The sequence below is a fragment of the Stegodyphus dumicola genome, chromosome 8 (genome assembly GCF_044657685.1).
Source record: "Stegodyphus dumicola isolate Sdum_Otavi_A_Nest chromosome 8, ASM4465768v1".
Taxonomy (NCBI): Eukaryota; Metazoa; Arthropoda; class Arachnida; order Araneae; family Eresidae; genus Stegodyphus; species Stegodyphus dumicola.
This window is the reverse complement of record NC_140775.1, coordinates 46,336,235-46,353,534: the sequence shown is the minus strand read 5'-3', so window position 1 is coordinate 46,353,534 and position 17,300 is coordinate 46,336,235. Positions and strand designations below refer to the sequence as shown.

Here is a 17,300-nt window from a genome sequence, read left to right as displayed (position 1 = left end):
AAAAATTTATGAACTCAATATTTATAGAAATTTAAAATAAAAAATTCGTATATAATGGCATATAATATTAACAATATTTAGTGTGACTCATTTAAACATGGAATCTACATCCATGTTAAGAATAAGGAGTGAATGAATGAAAATGAATGAATGAATGAATATATATGAATTTATTATACGAATTCAGAAGAAAGATTTTATCATTTTTCCCTTCGAACGTTTCTTAGTAGGGACAAGAATAAAGTGCATAACAAAACGTGTACGCCTTTTGCCTGTAACATAAACTTTATTTTCTGTAAATGGATTACGTTATTAACAATATGACATGTCATTTCAGGTGCAATTGCCAAAGGCTTGGCTGTGTTCAAGGTCCTGAAACAGGAAATCAAGTTACAGAACTCAAGATATTATACAACAGTACAAGAATGACGGATTTACTAAGGAATCTGAGTCTACAGAATAAAGATAGTCAGAATTGTTTCAAATTGACAGAAAAAAATCCTGAGACGTTCCCGTTTTGTCCTTATAAACAGTTTGACGATATCTGTAACCATGAAGTCTGTTTTTTCAATAACATCTGGAAGTTGGTGCAAATACTCTCATATGTGTATATAAGTTAGAAAACATATATGTAGCAAGTACCTTTTCAAATAATGATTCCATTATCATTTTAAAACCGTTTAATTTTAAACTAATGGTTAAATAAAACGGGTATTTTATTTTCAAGGGGGGAAAAAACCTTTAATCCTTTTTTAAGGAAATGAACAAAAAACTAGCTTAAAATTCTTTCATAAAATATTAGAAATAAATAGTTTATAAGATATTATATTTTGCATATTATAAAGGTTGATGTAAAATGCGGAATTTAATTTTCTTTAATTGGTTTAATTGGTAGAATTAATATAATTATTTATATATAATTTTACAAATATATGAATTTAATTAATAATGATTAATATATGATATGTTTGTTAATTAGCTTCTGTATAATGAGATCATTAATGTAAGTAATAATAAACAGATTTGTTGTAATAAACAGATTTGTTGTAGTAATAAATAGATTTATTGATGATACCATGTTTTATTTATTCTTATGTATAGGTAGAACAAGAAATTAATGCGTGCATGTGCTTTTACTTGCGCTTGAACTATGTGAGATCACTGTCATCTAACAGGATATGATTATGTAATACTTCTGATAAAGGTATGACTAATGAATTCGATAGATTAGTTCAGAGCTTCGCGTTTCATTTTGTAGGGAAAAATACTAATAAAATGTTGGTCGCAGAGGAAGAAAACAATGCTTTTAGTTATATATTCTAATAATGTTGTCTATTCTTAAAACCTAGCATTTTTTTCTTGGATCATGGGTCAGCTACAGTGGGTTTAAAAATTAACAGATTTTAAACTCAGAAACATAAAGGGTTAAGGGCTTTGAACATTAGAGTATGTTCATGAGCACATTCTACAACGAACAATAGATTTTTTACAGAGTGTTTTTCACATTGTTTCATTCGAAAAATATATCTTCAGTTACTGTTCGATGATTCCTACATTAAAGATATCATCAGTTTCACATGCAGAATCATCAAAAAAATATACATTTTTAAATGTAAATATGATTTTGTTCATTAGATTTGTATTAATGATGTTGATGTCGAATAATGTTCAAAAATAGTCGAATAATGTCCAAATAATGCACAAAAAATTTTATTTGCCACAAAGATACACGAAAGAAACTTCCGTGATAGAATATTCTTCATTTGTTATACTGAAAATGAGCGTAAGGGAGTATTGGTTGGATTGTAATTCCTTAGTTCTTATCTCTGAGAAATGAAGAATAATGAATGAGACTTTATATTAATTAATCAAGTCTATTAGTTTCTCTTTACTTCCACTTGACCCGTCAACTTGCACCAAAAGGCGAAGTAGTTAAAAAATATATAAGCACAGGTTTCTTGATTTGAGAGAGAGCTTTACACTCGTACGCCTCTCTGCTGCTTGGATTGATTTATCGGCTCTAACTTCGGCAAGTCGCATTTGCTTCACAAATAGTTAGCCCGAACAAGGGCTTATTTAGGCGAGTGCTAACTGCATTTAACATTTTAATTTGGATTGAACATTAACCACTGGCTTTTTAAGATAAAATTTCTTTTTGGTTTTATTTTAAACTTTAACTTTGAGTATGAACTTACTGCAGTCAGAGGGTAAGATGGGACGATAAATCATGTGTCTTTCTTTACGGTTCTAACTGACATTTTTAAGTGCGTAGATGCGTACACATGTACGCAGTAATCGTCTAACTATGGCGTTCATTCTCAATGAATTCAGTATATTGATTGCAAGTTTTAAATCAGAAATTTGAAGTTATAAAATCCTAAAAGCTTACAAACTACACAGTAATTGTTTACGCGTATTTCCATGAAAGGAAATTATATATTCAGCAAATGCAAAATGAGAGGAAACTGTGTAAATGAAAGGAATCATTTTGTCAAAAAGGGAACAAAGAATGTTTGAAACAGTCTGAACAATTTTCATTTTAATATGTATTACGTTCCGACCATTCAACATTGTAAATGGCCATTGAGGCTGCACTGAGGGTAAATCAATGGCGGCAGCAGACAAAGTCACTGCAAAGAAGCTATAGTAGATTTATTTGCATCTACCCCTAATCAGCATTTATACGAAAATGAGCTTTTAGCCGAAGGTATTAAGGAACTTAGTTGTGCTACTGTGCAGTGTATATATGCGTAACTTACGTTCTTGTAAAGCTCAAATGATGAGATAACAAATATACAGACATTTACCTTGCTGATTGCATAAGTGTGAATAGCTTGGTAGCCAGTGAAGATTCGCTGCTTCAAATACGTAGCTGAGCATAACTTATGCTCAGCTGCTATTTTATAAAATATGCCAGGAGTGGCCGTGACGTGGCCGATGCGAGTGTCATGAATTTTATGCAAGTAAAATGTATGCATGAAACATGTTAAACTAAAACTACTCAATGCCAAAAAAAGATAAATAGTTTATTTCAAGTTTTACAAAGTTATTAGAAAACTTCAACTGTAGTATCCAAGCGAAATTATTTCATTTCCGTTCTTGCTACTGAGAAACCTAATACGTTTATTCAAAACATATAAAAATAAAAATATTGCTCTGATTCTATCAAACAATTTTGTCATGAAAATCTTAAAAACTTAGATTTGTTTTTAAATGCTTTTCATATAGGTAGATGAAGGCTTGTGGATTCGAAAATAAAGTGAATAGAAATAGTCTGCCGAATTTATCAGTCATTAGCAGCGGTATAAACTAAATTGGTGATGTGTGAGAAGAACAGAAAACTCACGTAATGCGTCAGTAACATTTAATATTATACAGAAATTGATACAAGTTTAAAATAAATTAGAGGATGATTCCACATTTGAATTGATGAGAATTTTACGGCAATTCTAGGCTTTGGGAATTTTTTTATAAATCTGCTGACAGTTACAGCTTAGAAGGCGACGTTATCTTTAGGAAATTCCGAGAACCCTAAACATTTGAGAATAACAGATGAATCCCTTAGTTGCCGTGGAACCAGCATGCAACGGAAATCACGGGATAATTTTGAGCTGCAAGAATGCGAGAAAAACAATTTGAGTCGCTGTAGCTCAAATTTAAGAAAATCCGAAACTTCATCAGCATAACAAAGCTGTGATAGATCAATATCGGTAAGAAGGTATTGTGGAAAAATCGAATTATTTAAAATCTGAAAGAGAGAACCTTATACAAGCTTTGATTATTTAACTACAGATTTACTTTCAAGCTGTAATTAAAGAGAAGTAGGCCACCCAAAAACTTCGCTTTGTCGCATCATCATATCCTGAAGGCGAATTGTCATTGATTGGACGTATCTTTCCATTTGAAACTGTTTTACTACTTTTAAAATGATGTAAATATGGATTTGTGGCTTTTGGAAAATCTAATTGCTTTAGAACTTTTCTGAATTGAACTATTAATCTATTGAACTAATACTAAACGAACTTTCCTGAATTCTAACATACGACTTTTACTGACATGAATTACGATCAATTCTGTGTTATGCTACAGCCTATTGTTCTGCAAGCATGCTATATACGGGCATTATAGCAAAGTTTCGAAGTTAACTAATTGGAAGTGTTTATGATGTGTAATATCACACTTTGTAAATTAAATTATTTAGAAGTCAGTAGTTTACATTTTTTTCATGTTACGTTCATTTCATATTTAGGAAATCATATAATGCAGGAAGTGGTTTATTTCTGATATAATATTGAAAGAAGAAATGATAAACTCTCTGTGAAAGGCATGAATCATACGGAGATAGCATGAAACTTTCTTCTATTCATTTTACTCAATTCAGCTTTATCATCTAACCTATCCCATTTCCATAAATTAAGTAAGAAATATGCGCTAATGTTTTTCGTTAGGCTCTGTGATTGTCCATGAACATGTATGCCTGATATACTACTGTTTGGCATTAGCAATCTACTTTAGAAATTTTCATACCGTTCAGCAAAAATGGAGTTTCCGGAGCGTTTTTTCTATATAAACTATGAATAGAAGATTTCCATTCGGTTAACATATTTATAAGGCATTAATATTCTGAGAATCTTCCCGCATCATAAATTAGACTACATTTATTCAACGAGAAAAATAACATGGTGTATAAATTTAAAAGAAAACCATTACATCTTTGTTATTCTGCTTTACATAGATGTCAAAGTTGATATGCGTTAATAATCAGCATTTTAGCATTGTTGAGACAAATGGAAAAGAATTTGTTTAACATTTTGAAACTATACGAAAATGGCTATCACATCATACATACAAAGTTGTTGATTATTTATTCAATACCTTAAGGTAACTGGTAAAGGAATATGGGAAAAAATGCCTTAGATGCTGCTTTTGTAACGTTTCAGGCTTATGATTAAAATAATAACGAAATCACATGGTCTTATATTAAATACAATTATGACACCTACTCGTGCAAACTAATGCTACTGTAGCAGGAAACATAACCACAGCATGCATCTCTCTGAACAATGCAAACTACAGTTTATATCCGAGATCTTACGAATTTTTCGATTGAGGATCCGTCACTAGGAGCGTCAAACTCAAATTGTATGTAGATTGCATGCACAATGTGGGAAAAACGGAGGGGCCATATTTATTTTAACGAAATGGAAAATGTTTACTAACAATCAATTAAAAATATTTTTAATTTTAATTTTTGCTTGATAAGCATTTATGAAAACGTGATGTAAACAATAATAATAATATCATGAAGGAAAAAATCTTGCTCAAATTTCTATTTATTTTCTATCTGAAATCTAAAGTAATTCGAACATACTAGCATATAAATATTAGACTGACATTCTTTTCAAATAATGGTAGCATGTTTAATTAATTAATAAAAAATTTACTAAAATTAAAAAAAATATATATTAAAAAATTTCTGTTTCCAAGTGGGATAAAACGGGAGAATAAATAATGAAATAAATTATATAATAATGAATAAATAAATATTGTTTTTTTCTCTTATTTATTAAAGTTTTCTTCTCACAAATAAAAAAAACATATGTTTGTATGGAAATTATTATATGTAAACTCTTTATTTATTAACACTTGATGATATTCTATTCTGATAAAGTTTGTAACCTTGGAAAGAAATTACTGAAAATTATCTTTACCACGGATTGTAGATGTTCATGGCTTTTTTTTTATCATATTTCAACTGTATAAAAAATGTTCGCACGTTAATATATTCTCGAACAAAATGACTATTCTTTGTGCAGAAGTTCGAAACTGGACTTAATTAATTTTTGACAATTACAAATAAAATTTAATGAAACCTGTATCTGGAAATTTTTTAGTAAGTTTTATATCACATTTTAAGTTAATTAACTACATTCATAGGTTTTCCAGCGATTGTTCATTTTTGTTTTTAATAGAAATAAAAATGATATAAACTTGAATTTCAAATAACTGAAATTCTGAAATCTCAAATGTATATGAAATGTATTCGTTAGTCGCATAAATTTCTTCGAGGGTCGCTTACGGTCCTCCGGCCAGTAGTTCGACTCCAATATTCTATAGAATTTATCAAGGTTTTGTATAATGTCCATTAATCTTAATTTCTAGAGTATCAGGTGATAAAACGCTTTTTAAGTCCTCATTGTGCTTCTTAAATGTTTCAGTGACGATTCTGCAACCGTCACATGGCATATTACCATATACTGACATATAACATTGCTCCACGCAAGCTGGATGTCATAAATGGGTATACCAGATCTGTGAAGGTCAAGAGGTAATGATACGAATTCAGAATTTTCTCTAGAGATGTCATCAGGCCCAAGGGAATCCGTGAGACCTATAAAACAGCGTTGCTTCCATTTATGCCAAATCTGTCTGCATTTTGAAAACTTTTGTGGAGCATAATTTAAGAAATAGCTAATATACCCCATCCGTTTCTTCGGTGAAAACAAAATCCATGATTCACAGAAAGGGCTACATTTTGACAGTCGGTTGTAGTCTAGTTTTGATGTTTCAATGCTAAGATTTCAAGCTTTTGATCCATCACAAGCTGCTTTATAGTGTTTAACTCATATGAAAAGGCTCTTCAGGAGATGATTTGATACGCTTGGAAGCCTATCTGATTCGCAAAAGCTCGCCATTTGGCTCTGACCGATTATTTTGTCCATCTGGGTCTAATGGCCCATGGGGCTCATCATTTTAATATACTAAGTATTTCCATTCTTCCAGCTGTCCCATTTCCGAAAGTATGATATATTTCCAAAACATTCAAATAGGAAAAATTAACACATATTCAAAATTCACATTTTCATTGATTATTACTAGCTTCTTGCTTCCAAATGATTTTTCCCGATATTTGAGTTTTCTAGGATTCGAATCTGAAATATTTTCAGATCCGCCAACTGGGAAGCATCAGCTTTTTTCCAACCGCTTGGAAACAAAAGTATTTGAAAAAGTGCACTTGAAGAATTAAGGGGATTTCATTTTTTCCTTTCCTTCAAGGCAAGAGCGACAGGAAACAGACATCCGCATCATTATTTTTTCATCGACATTGGTGACAGCAACGGTTTAGTGAAAAAAAGGGAGGAAAACACTTATCCACGGTTGGAGAGAAAACAGAACTTTTACCAGTGATTGCTTTTAAGGTGTCAGGAACACTTGATGTGCTTTTATTTATGTTCAATTGATGATAAAAAACCATCTTTTGGAAGCTAATTGTGAATGAAAATTTTCCTTTGGATGTACATTTACAAGAAACTTAATAATTTTAAGTGACTTTATAATGCAGCTTATCAAATTTTGTTAAAATATTTTTCAGTAATAGCTTTCGAACCTCACCTTTGGTTTTTTATTCTTTTCGAGAAGTAAGGAAAGCAGTTATTTAATTTGATTAAGTCCAAATTTTAATTTTTTTTAATGTCTTGAGCAGATAAATAACTGATTACTGCAAACCATATGCTTTTAAGAATATTGACTGCCTTTAGTCTTTAGAACATCTTGGAAAGGAAAATATCTACAAAATATGATTGGCTTTAACAATTGCGGCTTTGATCAGATTAATTTTAATTTCATATAAATTTTTAAAATGTTGTATATTTATCTCCGCATTAGCACAAAGTGAAAAACATAAATATTAGAATTTATTGAATTTGATGTTTTAAAATTTTTCTGAGAATCCTGAGTCTCAGGAACATATCGGGAATCTAAGAAAATCTGCGATCCTTTATAGGGACCCTCAGATCCACATCCCCTCGGGTTATTATTCTTCGAAAGTAGGCTTGAGTTTCCTCTTGAATGTATATCGATCTTCTCGTGTGGTGTACCTTGGGCAACGTTCTCGATGACGAGACGGCTAAATGACATCCAAACGTTCCGCCATTCCTGGCAAATGCTTAGCTAACGAAATGCCCTGTATGGTCTAAGACTATTCTTGATCAACGAAACTTGAAGAAATAAACGTAGTGCACTTGAAGCAGATGTTTAAATATCATATCACTCAAAATTATTAAATCGAAAATTTTTAAATTATGCATCTAAAGCTAGAAAGTATATAATGTTTTTATGCAAATTACAGTTGATATAAAACTGCATATAATTTAATAATTATGTTAATTGAAATAAATGTGAGTTAAATTAATAGAATACGTGCAAAAATTTTGTTATTGTTATATGTGGTAAAAACACGCATAAATTACTTTACAAGAAAATGCTTTTGGCATAACCTTCGCCGTATCTGAAAAAGCAAGTTCCTGGAAAATGGATCGAATATTTTCAAGCAAAAATGCGGCTGAGTAAGAAATAAAATAACGCGACTCCATTAAATTAAAGCCAATACATTCATTATTTATGAAGTGCAATACATGTATATCATTTAATACTTTTTAAAAGTTTTGAAACACTTAATCATCCGCTTAAATCGGAATTTTTGACAGTTTTGATGGTGCTCTTTTTATTTCTCACGTAGTCTTCAAGAGTAAGTAATTCATATGACCGGTATCAATTTATTAGGCATTAAATTTTGAATCTTTTCTCCTTGACATAGATTTTTTTCCTACAAATCGGTTTCTTTACTTGACAGGAAAATTATACTTTCTAAATGAGTAACATTTAAAATTTGGTAAGGCGTATGCTATAAGATTAAATCTCTCAGTCCGCTAAAAATTAAATATTTTAAGAATCCTGTTGGTTTATTACCATTAAGTTTTAATTAATGTTTGATGTAAATTAAGTGCATTTTATTCAGTGAATTTTTTAATTTAGTGTCACAAACTGTGACGCTAAACTAAAAACGTAGACAAGTATAGCGTCATAAATTCCATATATGCTTTAAAGAAAACGTTAAAAACTTAAATATAGAATGATTGTAAACCGAGTAGCTGTAGAATAATTGTAGGAAAAGTTTCTTTCAAATTAGAATCAAATAATCACTCATTGTTACTATTAAGAAAATCAGAAGGAAAATATTTTAAGTGAAAACCGATCAGCCAAAACTATAAAACAGTTTATTACACAAATTTAGGAACTTGTCGCAAATCTAAAAATAGGGAACGGGGTATTTAATACTTAGACCGAAGCCGTTTTAAGAATATACATCCCCTTAATCATGATGAACGCGAATGATTTACCTGATTTTGATTAAAGTCAAGATCTTGTAGCAAGAAATTATTAGACTATATACCAAGAATCTTTCGAAACAGGATGCTGGTAAGCTGTTGAGTTTGAGAAGTAAGTAGGTCTTTGGAGGACACTCCGATGCTAGTGACTCATGAAATCATCGACTTGGAATGGACAGACCGCTGATTCTTCAGCCTGTTTCATCTTGAAGACGCTGCTAGGAAGAATAATGCGTTGGATATATTTCTTAATTTCAATCACTGTGAACAGCCGATTTTGTACACAGTGAGCAGTGAGGAGCAGTCGCAGTGAGGAACCGATATGCAGGTAAGTTTTATTTTCTTAGATTTGGGTCTTTGTAGTGGATGTCTGTTTTTATAACTACGCATATAAATGTTCACCAATTTAAACTCTCAAAGTACGAATGCGATCATTAATGCTGAAAGAAGTTCTAACTGTCGAAGGCATGTTGTTGTTCCACATGTTGACGGTCGAGTTTGAGTTCGAAGTTTATCAAAACATGTCTTCTCAGACAGGGCTAATGGCGACTCGATCTGGGTAAGTTTCATGGGTTCAGTTTCATGGAAACAATTCAACCTACTATATCCATAAAGAAAACTTATACAGTTCAGACGTAACTGATTAGTTACTTCCGTTTATGTTGGTAGTATTTACTGACTATGCCTTGTGTTTCAACATGACAGTGCTACCTGTCATACTGCGGAAAAGTTTACGGATTGGTTCCAAGAGCATGCCAAGGCTCTTTATTACTAAAGACTTCTAAATTAGATAGATTTGAATATGATCAAGAATTTGTAGCTTGAGTTTGAGAAATGGCTACAAGCAGCACCATCACAATTGCAGTATTTACAACTTGCAACGATCTTTGCAATCATGTTACGAATTATAATGAGCGGTCTATCGGCATTCAATTAAATCTTTGGACGTTCAATCAGCGGTGAAAGGGGGATCTACAACGAATTATGTAGGGAATTTTAATGATTCGGCTGCTTGGCATGTAGAACATAAGCCCAAGTATGCCAATTTTTAAGACTTTCATTTTAATAACAGAAAATTAGTATTATCCCAGTAGTGTCGCAAATAACTACAGAAGTGCCGCCGACTGCGGTTTTAAAGAATAATTTTGAATCACCAGAAAATATGAAATTCTAGAAATCGATTTTCCACTCATATAGCAGATCAATTAATATTTTTCATTTTTACATATAAACCAAAATGCAGCTGTTATATAATGTTCCTATACCCGCGACTTAAAAATCATCCTTCTCATTTATATATATCCTTCAGCAGTAATTTACTATAGTAGTATAGAATATTCAAGTAATTGATTTCTTACTTTTGTACACGGACACTACCTCTACAGTTATATCTTTATAAAGGTATATTTTATAGTGTACAAGCTGTATTAACTAGCATAATATATTTCGTGGCTCTGTTTAAATAAAGAGCATTAATTAATGCGAAAAGGGTAAAGAAACGTTAATTCATGAAGCCATAAATAAAGTGATCAATGATTTCATCGCAAAAAAAATGCCTTTTTAATTTTTATATAATTTCCTTCTCTGTTCCACCAGCAAAAATATTTCCCTTTAATTAACCTCATTTTGGCAATTAACTCCGTCAGGGCAATTTTCAGCTAGCTTTTTTAAGCAAAGGGAGATTCGTAGCTGAACCTTAAGATTAAAACAAAGAAGAATATTGTTAATTTTTACGTGAATATTAATAAATTAGCGAAAATTTGAGGACAATTCTTAAAAAAATCTGCTTTGTGACCAAATTGTGGCGTCAGAAAGTGTTGCACATAATAGTGTACTTTCGTGGTAATTATTCTGCGAAACAGGAAAAAAAATGCAAATATCGGAGCAATATGAAATACGTATTTTACGTGTTAAATGTACGCTGAAAGCAATTTTGTAACTTCTTGCGAATGAGGTGCTAGAGCAGTTAATCATCCAACAAATTCTCCGAATAAACAATGCAAAACATTTTGTAAGAAATATTGTTTCATAACAATAATAACCGAATACAGCAAATTGCTTTTGAAGATGAAATTTCAAACTGAATAATTTAGAAAAATTAATAAATATGTATGAGCTTTTAATTTCTTTAATCATATCATCAGTACTGTAGTAAAAATAAGAATCTGCAAATATGTTGCGTTAAAAACCTTTTTTTGGCGTTTTAAAAAAGGTTTGGCTTCTGCTCAGTTTCGAGAAAAATAGAGTTATGACGTTCACATAATAACTTCGATATTTATAATATGAGTATATTTATATTTAAGGATTTCCTACACATATTATGCAATTTAGAAAGAAATGGTTCCCCAGAACTGTTACAAAACACGGTATAAATATGGTTCCTATTAAAAGTTAGACATAATCTTTAAAAACACAGCCAATAATAGAAGATACACTTTCACTTCAAATGTGCTATAAGCATTTAGTTTCAATAAATAATTATTACAAAAAGTGAAACATAATTTTAAAGTACTGAAAACAGACAGTAGCGAAGGAATGATAGAGATAATATCAACAGTTTCGCTAGTTAAAATACAGCCCCAAACTCATAAGATATTCAAAAGAAAATGTTAACTGCACTTGACGATTCTTAACCGATTGTAATTAATCTCGTTGTGAGATTACTTAGGTTGCTGCAGTACAGGAAAACATAACTTGTTGCGACTTAACAAATCCTATTTTATTTTGCAGTAGTTGACTAAAGCAGAAAGGCGTATGTTGCGAAGCAGGTTGTATAAAATGAATTTGTGGGTGATCAGGATCCCCAATTTGTCCACAAACTCAAAGATTCCTTGGAGTGAGTTCAAATCGATGTCAAAAGAAAAAGTCATAAAAGGGCGTATCCAGTTATTAACAACGTTACAGCAGAATTTACGGAGTAGAGATTTGTAGAATCCCTGAGAAAAATTGGTAAGTACTTCGTCTCGTTGTAGCCAAGTTCCAGTCATCCTGCCAGCGCATTATTAGAAGTTTCCAAGTTTGATTTTTTAGACATGAAGAAGGCAATGGAAGGGGAAATGAGCACCTCTCCTGTGCCAGTGCCGCCTCCTTCGCTTTTGGATCTGCCACTTTATCACAGAGAATACCACGGTGAACTCTAACCCAAGCCAAAATCGGCTGAAGAAGCAAATGAAAAGACAATAGAAGATTTTGAATATCTTGAAAAAGTGGAGTTTTCGAGTAAACGTCATAGAGGGCCTCTAGACTTAGAGCCGAATCAGTGAAAATGAAGACTGGTTGGGCATTAATTATTCTGTGTAATTGGGCAAGTCGTACAGTTTCTTAATAGCTACCAGCTCCGCCTGAAAGACGGTATTTTCTGAATATAATCTTCGACTCAGACCACATTTAAATGTCGTTAGTTCACCACATTTAAATGTTGTTAGGATGTCACATGTATTCGATATTACATGTATCCGATATTGAAAATTTAAATTCAAACAAGTTCACCACATTTAAATGTTGTTAGGATGTCACATGTATTCGATATTACAATTGTGGATCAGGAAGAGGCCACAGCCAGTGGATCAGGCAGACGCTACTGCAGTTGTGGATTAGGCAGAATCTACTACTCAATTTGGATCCATCCGTATAAATTGCCAAATCTTTTTCAGAGAATTCAGTGATAATTATTCAGTGATTAATTTTTTCTAATGTGCCGAAAGAAGATGGGTGACACATATTGTTAATTTTATTTGCTTCATAGTCATCTGGATGGAAAGAATGCCCCATAGGTTTTTGGATGTACGTACTCTTAAAATATTACCTATCTGTCTATTACTAAAACCAGAGGAGGAATTCCTGTGATGATATGCAGAGCAGAAGTTTACGCTGTGCGGCACGCCTTGCTAATCATTATTAGATCTGGTTTCTGCATTGAACTTAGTAATTTCTTTACTGTTTGAATAAGATTCAAGTCCCAGATAGTTGCAGCGTATAATATAATTCTTTGCGTTATAACCTGAAACCAGGCTTTAAGAAAAGTTGGAGGGACTCACCAGACTGAACCTGAATATAGAATTCTGAATCTTTGCTATATAATCTGAATCCATTCCACGTAATCTTGTACGTAGAATTCTTGCTATTTTTTGTTTGATGTTTCTGATAGAGGAATCCATGACGTTCTATTGTTAACAATAACACCAAGATATTGAAGATTTCCAACAAATGCTATTTATTGTCCAAAGATTTTTAAGCTATACGTTCGTTTTTAAAGAACGATGTCGCCAATCAGCATTTCTTTTGTTTTAGATAATAGATATGTTAGTTAAATGTTTATGAATGATTTATAGTTCAGTATTAAATGATATTTAAAAAGGACTGAGCTTCACACTCAACTTCGTCTCTGCTAGAGACAGTTATTAAAAAATAGCTCACATAAGCCAATACCCGTACATTCGAATATTACCAAATTCTAAAAACTATGTATATGCAACAATGTTTCAAAACAAAGGTTCTAAACATGAACTTTGAGGACAACCCTTTGTTATTTGACATATAGGTATTCTGTGCGTTTCTGTTACCTGGACTCTTCCATCAGTCAAAAAGCTGTTAATCAGTTCTATTAGACATATTAGGCAATTCTAGTTACAAGGATGTCATAGACACCAGCCACCAAAGTCTATCAAAAGCTCCCTGGATATCGATGATATAATACTCGTATACACGTTATGTTTTCTATTAAGAATCATAATGCTAACGAATTCTGGCAAGACATGCTCAGTATATGTATTCCAAGTGAAACTCTGCTGTTGTTTTGAGAGAAGTTTATTTTCAGAGAATTCATTTCAGAAGTTCGTTTTTTTTTATTTATTCGTATCTTGATTTATTGATTTTTTTCCTTAGCTTACCCAGAGGCGATAGCAAGCAAATCGACCTGTAATATTGAGGCTGCGAGGGATCCTTATTCTTCTTTAAAAAGAGAGCAATTTCTGAAAATTTTGTTCTCACATGAGATACTTTCTGCTGAGACCTGACCATATCGTATAGCTTTCTCATCTCTCAGAGTTTAACCCCGTCGATATTTTTCGTGGATTACTAGGAAAAATGTTTACGAGTTTAAACCAAGCACTTTGAAGCAATGAAAATTTTAAAAGGTGATAATAAAATCATCTAAATCTAAATAATTTAATGATCATATAAATCATCTAAATAATAGTTCCAAAAGATCATAATGGAAGATGTTGCTGCAACTACGCTGGACCTTTTTCAAAGCAGAGTTCTACTGTGGCGATCAAATACCATATTTTATTAACGAAGTGAACTGTTAGCGTTAAATCGATAATGGAAGGTCTGTCTTTTCTATCAGCAAATGGGATCATAAAACTACTTTAACATAATAATTTACATGATTTAAAACCCCAATTTCTAATATGTTAATGTCAAAGATGTATTATAGAAGCTATATTAAGAATTTAATTATAGTTTTCAACTTGTTCTTGTTAGCAGAAAAAGTTATGTACAACACTTATAAGTAAAACTTTTACGGCTTGAACTTTGTAACTGAATCTGACAGAAAAAAAAGTACATATGTACAGGGGTTGGACAAAAATATGGAAACACCTTTAAAAAAACACGTTTCTTTGCTTAATATGGTGTAGGAAACCCGTTGGCATCCAAAACAGCTTGAAGTCTTCTCGGAATGGATAAATACAGTTCCTGTATGTTTTCCAAGGGAATATTATACCATTCTTCCTGCAAAACGGTGGCAAGTTCAGATAACGATGTTGGCGGTGGATAATGAGAACGCACTTTCCGTTCCAATGTAGACCACAAAGGTTCGATAATATTCAGGTCTGGTGACTGTGGTGGCCAGGGGAGATGGGACAACTCATCCTCGTGCTCAGAAAACCAGTCCTGGACAATGTGAGCTGTGTGAACAGGGGCTTTGTCGTCTTGGAAGACACCATCACCATCGGGGAACAAAGTTTGTACCATGGGATGAACTTGATCGGCCAAAATGTTCACATAAGTCTTGGCAGTCATGTGCTCTGACACAGTTATCAATGGGGCTAGCAGAGAACGACGATATGGCTGCCCAAACCATAACAGAACCCCCGCCATGTTTCACTCTTGGCAACAAGCAGTCTGTATTATAGGCTTGAGATGGCGTTCTCCAGACGTAAACTCGGCCAGAAGTGGGAAACATTGTGAAAGAAGACTCGTCAGACCATATTACTCGCTTCCACTTCTCTATAGTCCAGGCTTTATGACTTAAACACCACCTTTTCCTGTTACGGGCATTAGCATCACTGATGAGTGGCTTCTCAATTGCAGCACGGCCAGCAATTCCCTGTTTATGAAGCTCCCTTCTAATTGTTTTGGTACTCACAGGGTTCGGTAACACAACATTCATTTCAGCAGTAATTTTTGCAGCTGTGGTCTTCTTATTTTTCGTCACAATTGCCTTAATGATCGTCTGTCACGATGACTCAGGACACACTTTCGTCCGCGCTGTGATTTAGCAGCTGATGTTTTTCCGCTTTTCAAATATGCGGAATAAATCTTCGATACAGCACCTCTTGAAACACTAAACACCTCGGCTACCTTGCTTACGGAAGCACCTACCATACGTGCTCCAACAATTTGCCCACGTTCGAAGTCTGTTAACTCTGACATAATGTAATGACAACCTCACATAACAGTACTCCGACAACAACTGAACTGTTTAGCACATTTACTAAGTTGTATAGGTGGCGTCAGTAGTCAAAAACGCCAGCGCCACCTACATATTTCATTAAAATCAATCTTTCTTTTCAAACATGCATTTCAGAAGGTGTTTCCATATTTTTGTCCATCCACTGTATGAGATGAGAGATTATTCTAAAAATTGCGCATGACTCTAAATCAGTGAAAGAGTTAAAACTAAATAAACTTTATTTTAATTGGCGGGAACTTAGACGACTTAGGCTTGGCCATTATTAAGTCCGGAAGTACCGGCCACTTTATTGTGGAAGCATCTAATAGGTGGTCCACCGTTATTGCCTATTAAGGGACAGACTGTTGCGAACTGAAACGAATTAAAGCTGGGGTAACAACGTCAGCTTCTAGAATGTACAAGAATCAGATCGATCGATGTGGCTTAGGCTCTTTTGTGCCGAGTTTTGAAACGAACATGTTGACTGTTGTGTCCGTGTATTTATTTATGCTTCAATAAATTGTCTTTGTCTTTTGAAATGAACTTTGCCTTTCAGGACAATACAAAACATTCTGTTTTATGTACAGCGATAAGATTTTGTTACTGAATTCTCGTTCTCAACAGATGGATAATTACAGCCATGCCTTCTCCGGGATTCGAATCTGGGCCCTTCGGTATCGCAGTAGGCATCCCTAACCATTATATCGTCTGGCAGGCGAAATAAATAAAATAAATTTTCTATGTCGTATTTTCTAATTGCTCATATCGTTTATTACAATTTAACAGTGATCTAATTGTTCAATGTTTATGAACCTTTCTACTTGTAACTTCTGTGACATAAAATTATTATTTAAATATTTATAGCATGACATAAATGTTACGCAAAAAATATCTATGAATCTGTTTAGAACCAAATCGTAAACAGCAAATTTTCCAACAAATAATTCTGTAATTTCTATTACCATTCACTATAAGTTTGGTACTGCTGATCAAAGACAGTATGAAGTTTTTATGCTGTTCTGTTAATACAAATGCATTAAAATATTCAGTAAGGCTAAGTGTCGCTTAGTTTGCTTTCAGCGTTTGCAGTTTGGATTTTCTTTACTCCTAAAAGGTTTCTTTAGCTGTTTTTGTAATTTTCAGATTTTTATATTTTCTTTTCTAATGCTTTTTTTAGTTTGTTGTCTTTATATATTTTAATTGTTTTACTTTAACTACCCTGCTTTTAGTTTCCTAACAAAGCCTCTCTCTCCATATAAAGCTCTCTTTAAATTAATCAATTTTGAACTTCATTAGCTTAATTATATTTTTTCCCTAAAAGCTTCTTTAAAATAGCCTACTTTATTATTTCGCAGTTTTGCTCTTGAAAATTTGGTTTGCTTTTTGATATTGATCTTGTTTTTCCTCAAAATAAGTTTTCTTTAATCGCCTAATTATTGAGCTTACTTTTCATTTTC

General features: G+C 32.7%; 1 protein-coding gene across 2 annotated transcripts in view; it reads left to right on the top strand.

The window, feature by feature from the left end:
- LOC118179831 (uncharacterized) overlaps nucleotides 1-1,058 on the top strand; it is a 36,077-nt gene extending 35,019 nt beyond the window's left edge. Inside the window, exon 2 of one of the 2 annotated variants that reach the window (XR_004756524.2) lies at nucleotides 338-1,056. Coding sequence is in view for 1 of the 2 variants with exons in the window: in XM_035348994.2 (XP_035204885.1) it covers nucleotides 338-376 (39 nt within the window). In the remaining variant the exon portion in view is untranslated. Of the gene's footprint in view, nucleotides 1-337 lie in introns of both variants that reach the window. The other variant, XM_035348994.2, reaches the window with a different exon arrangement.
- The last annotated feature ends 16,242 nt before the right edge of the window (nucleotides 1,059-17,300 follow it).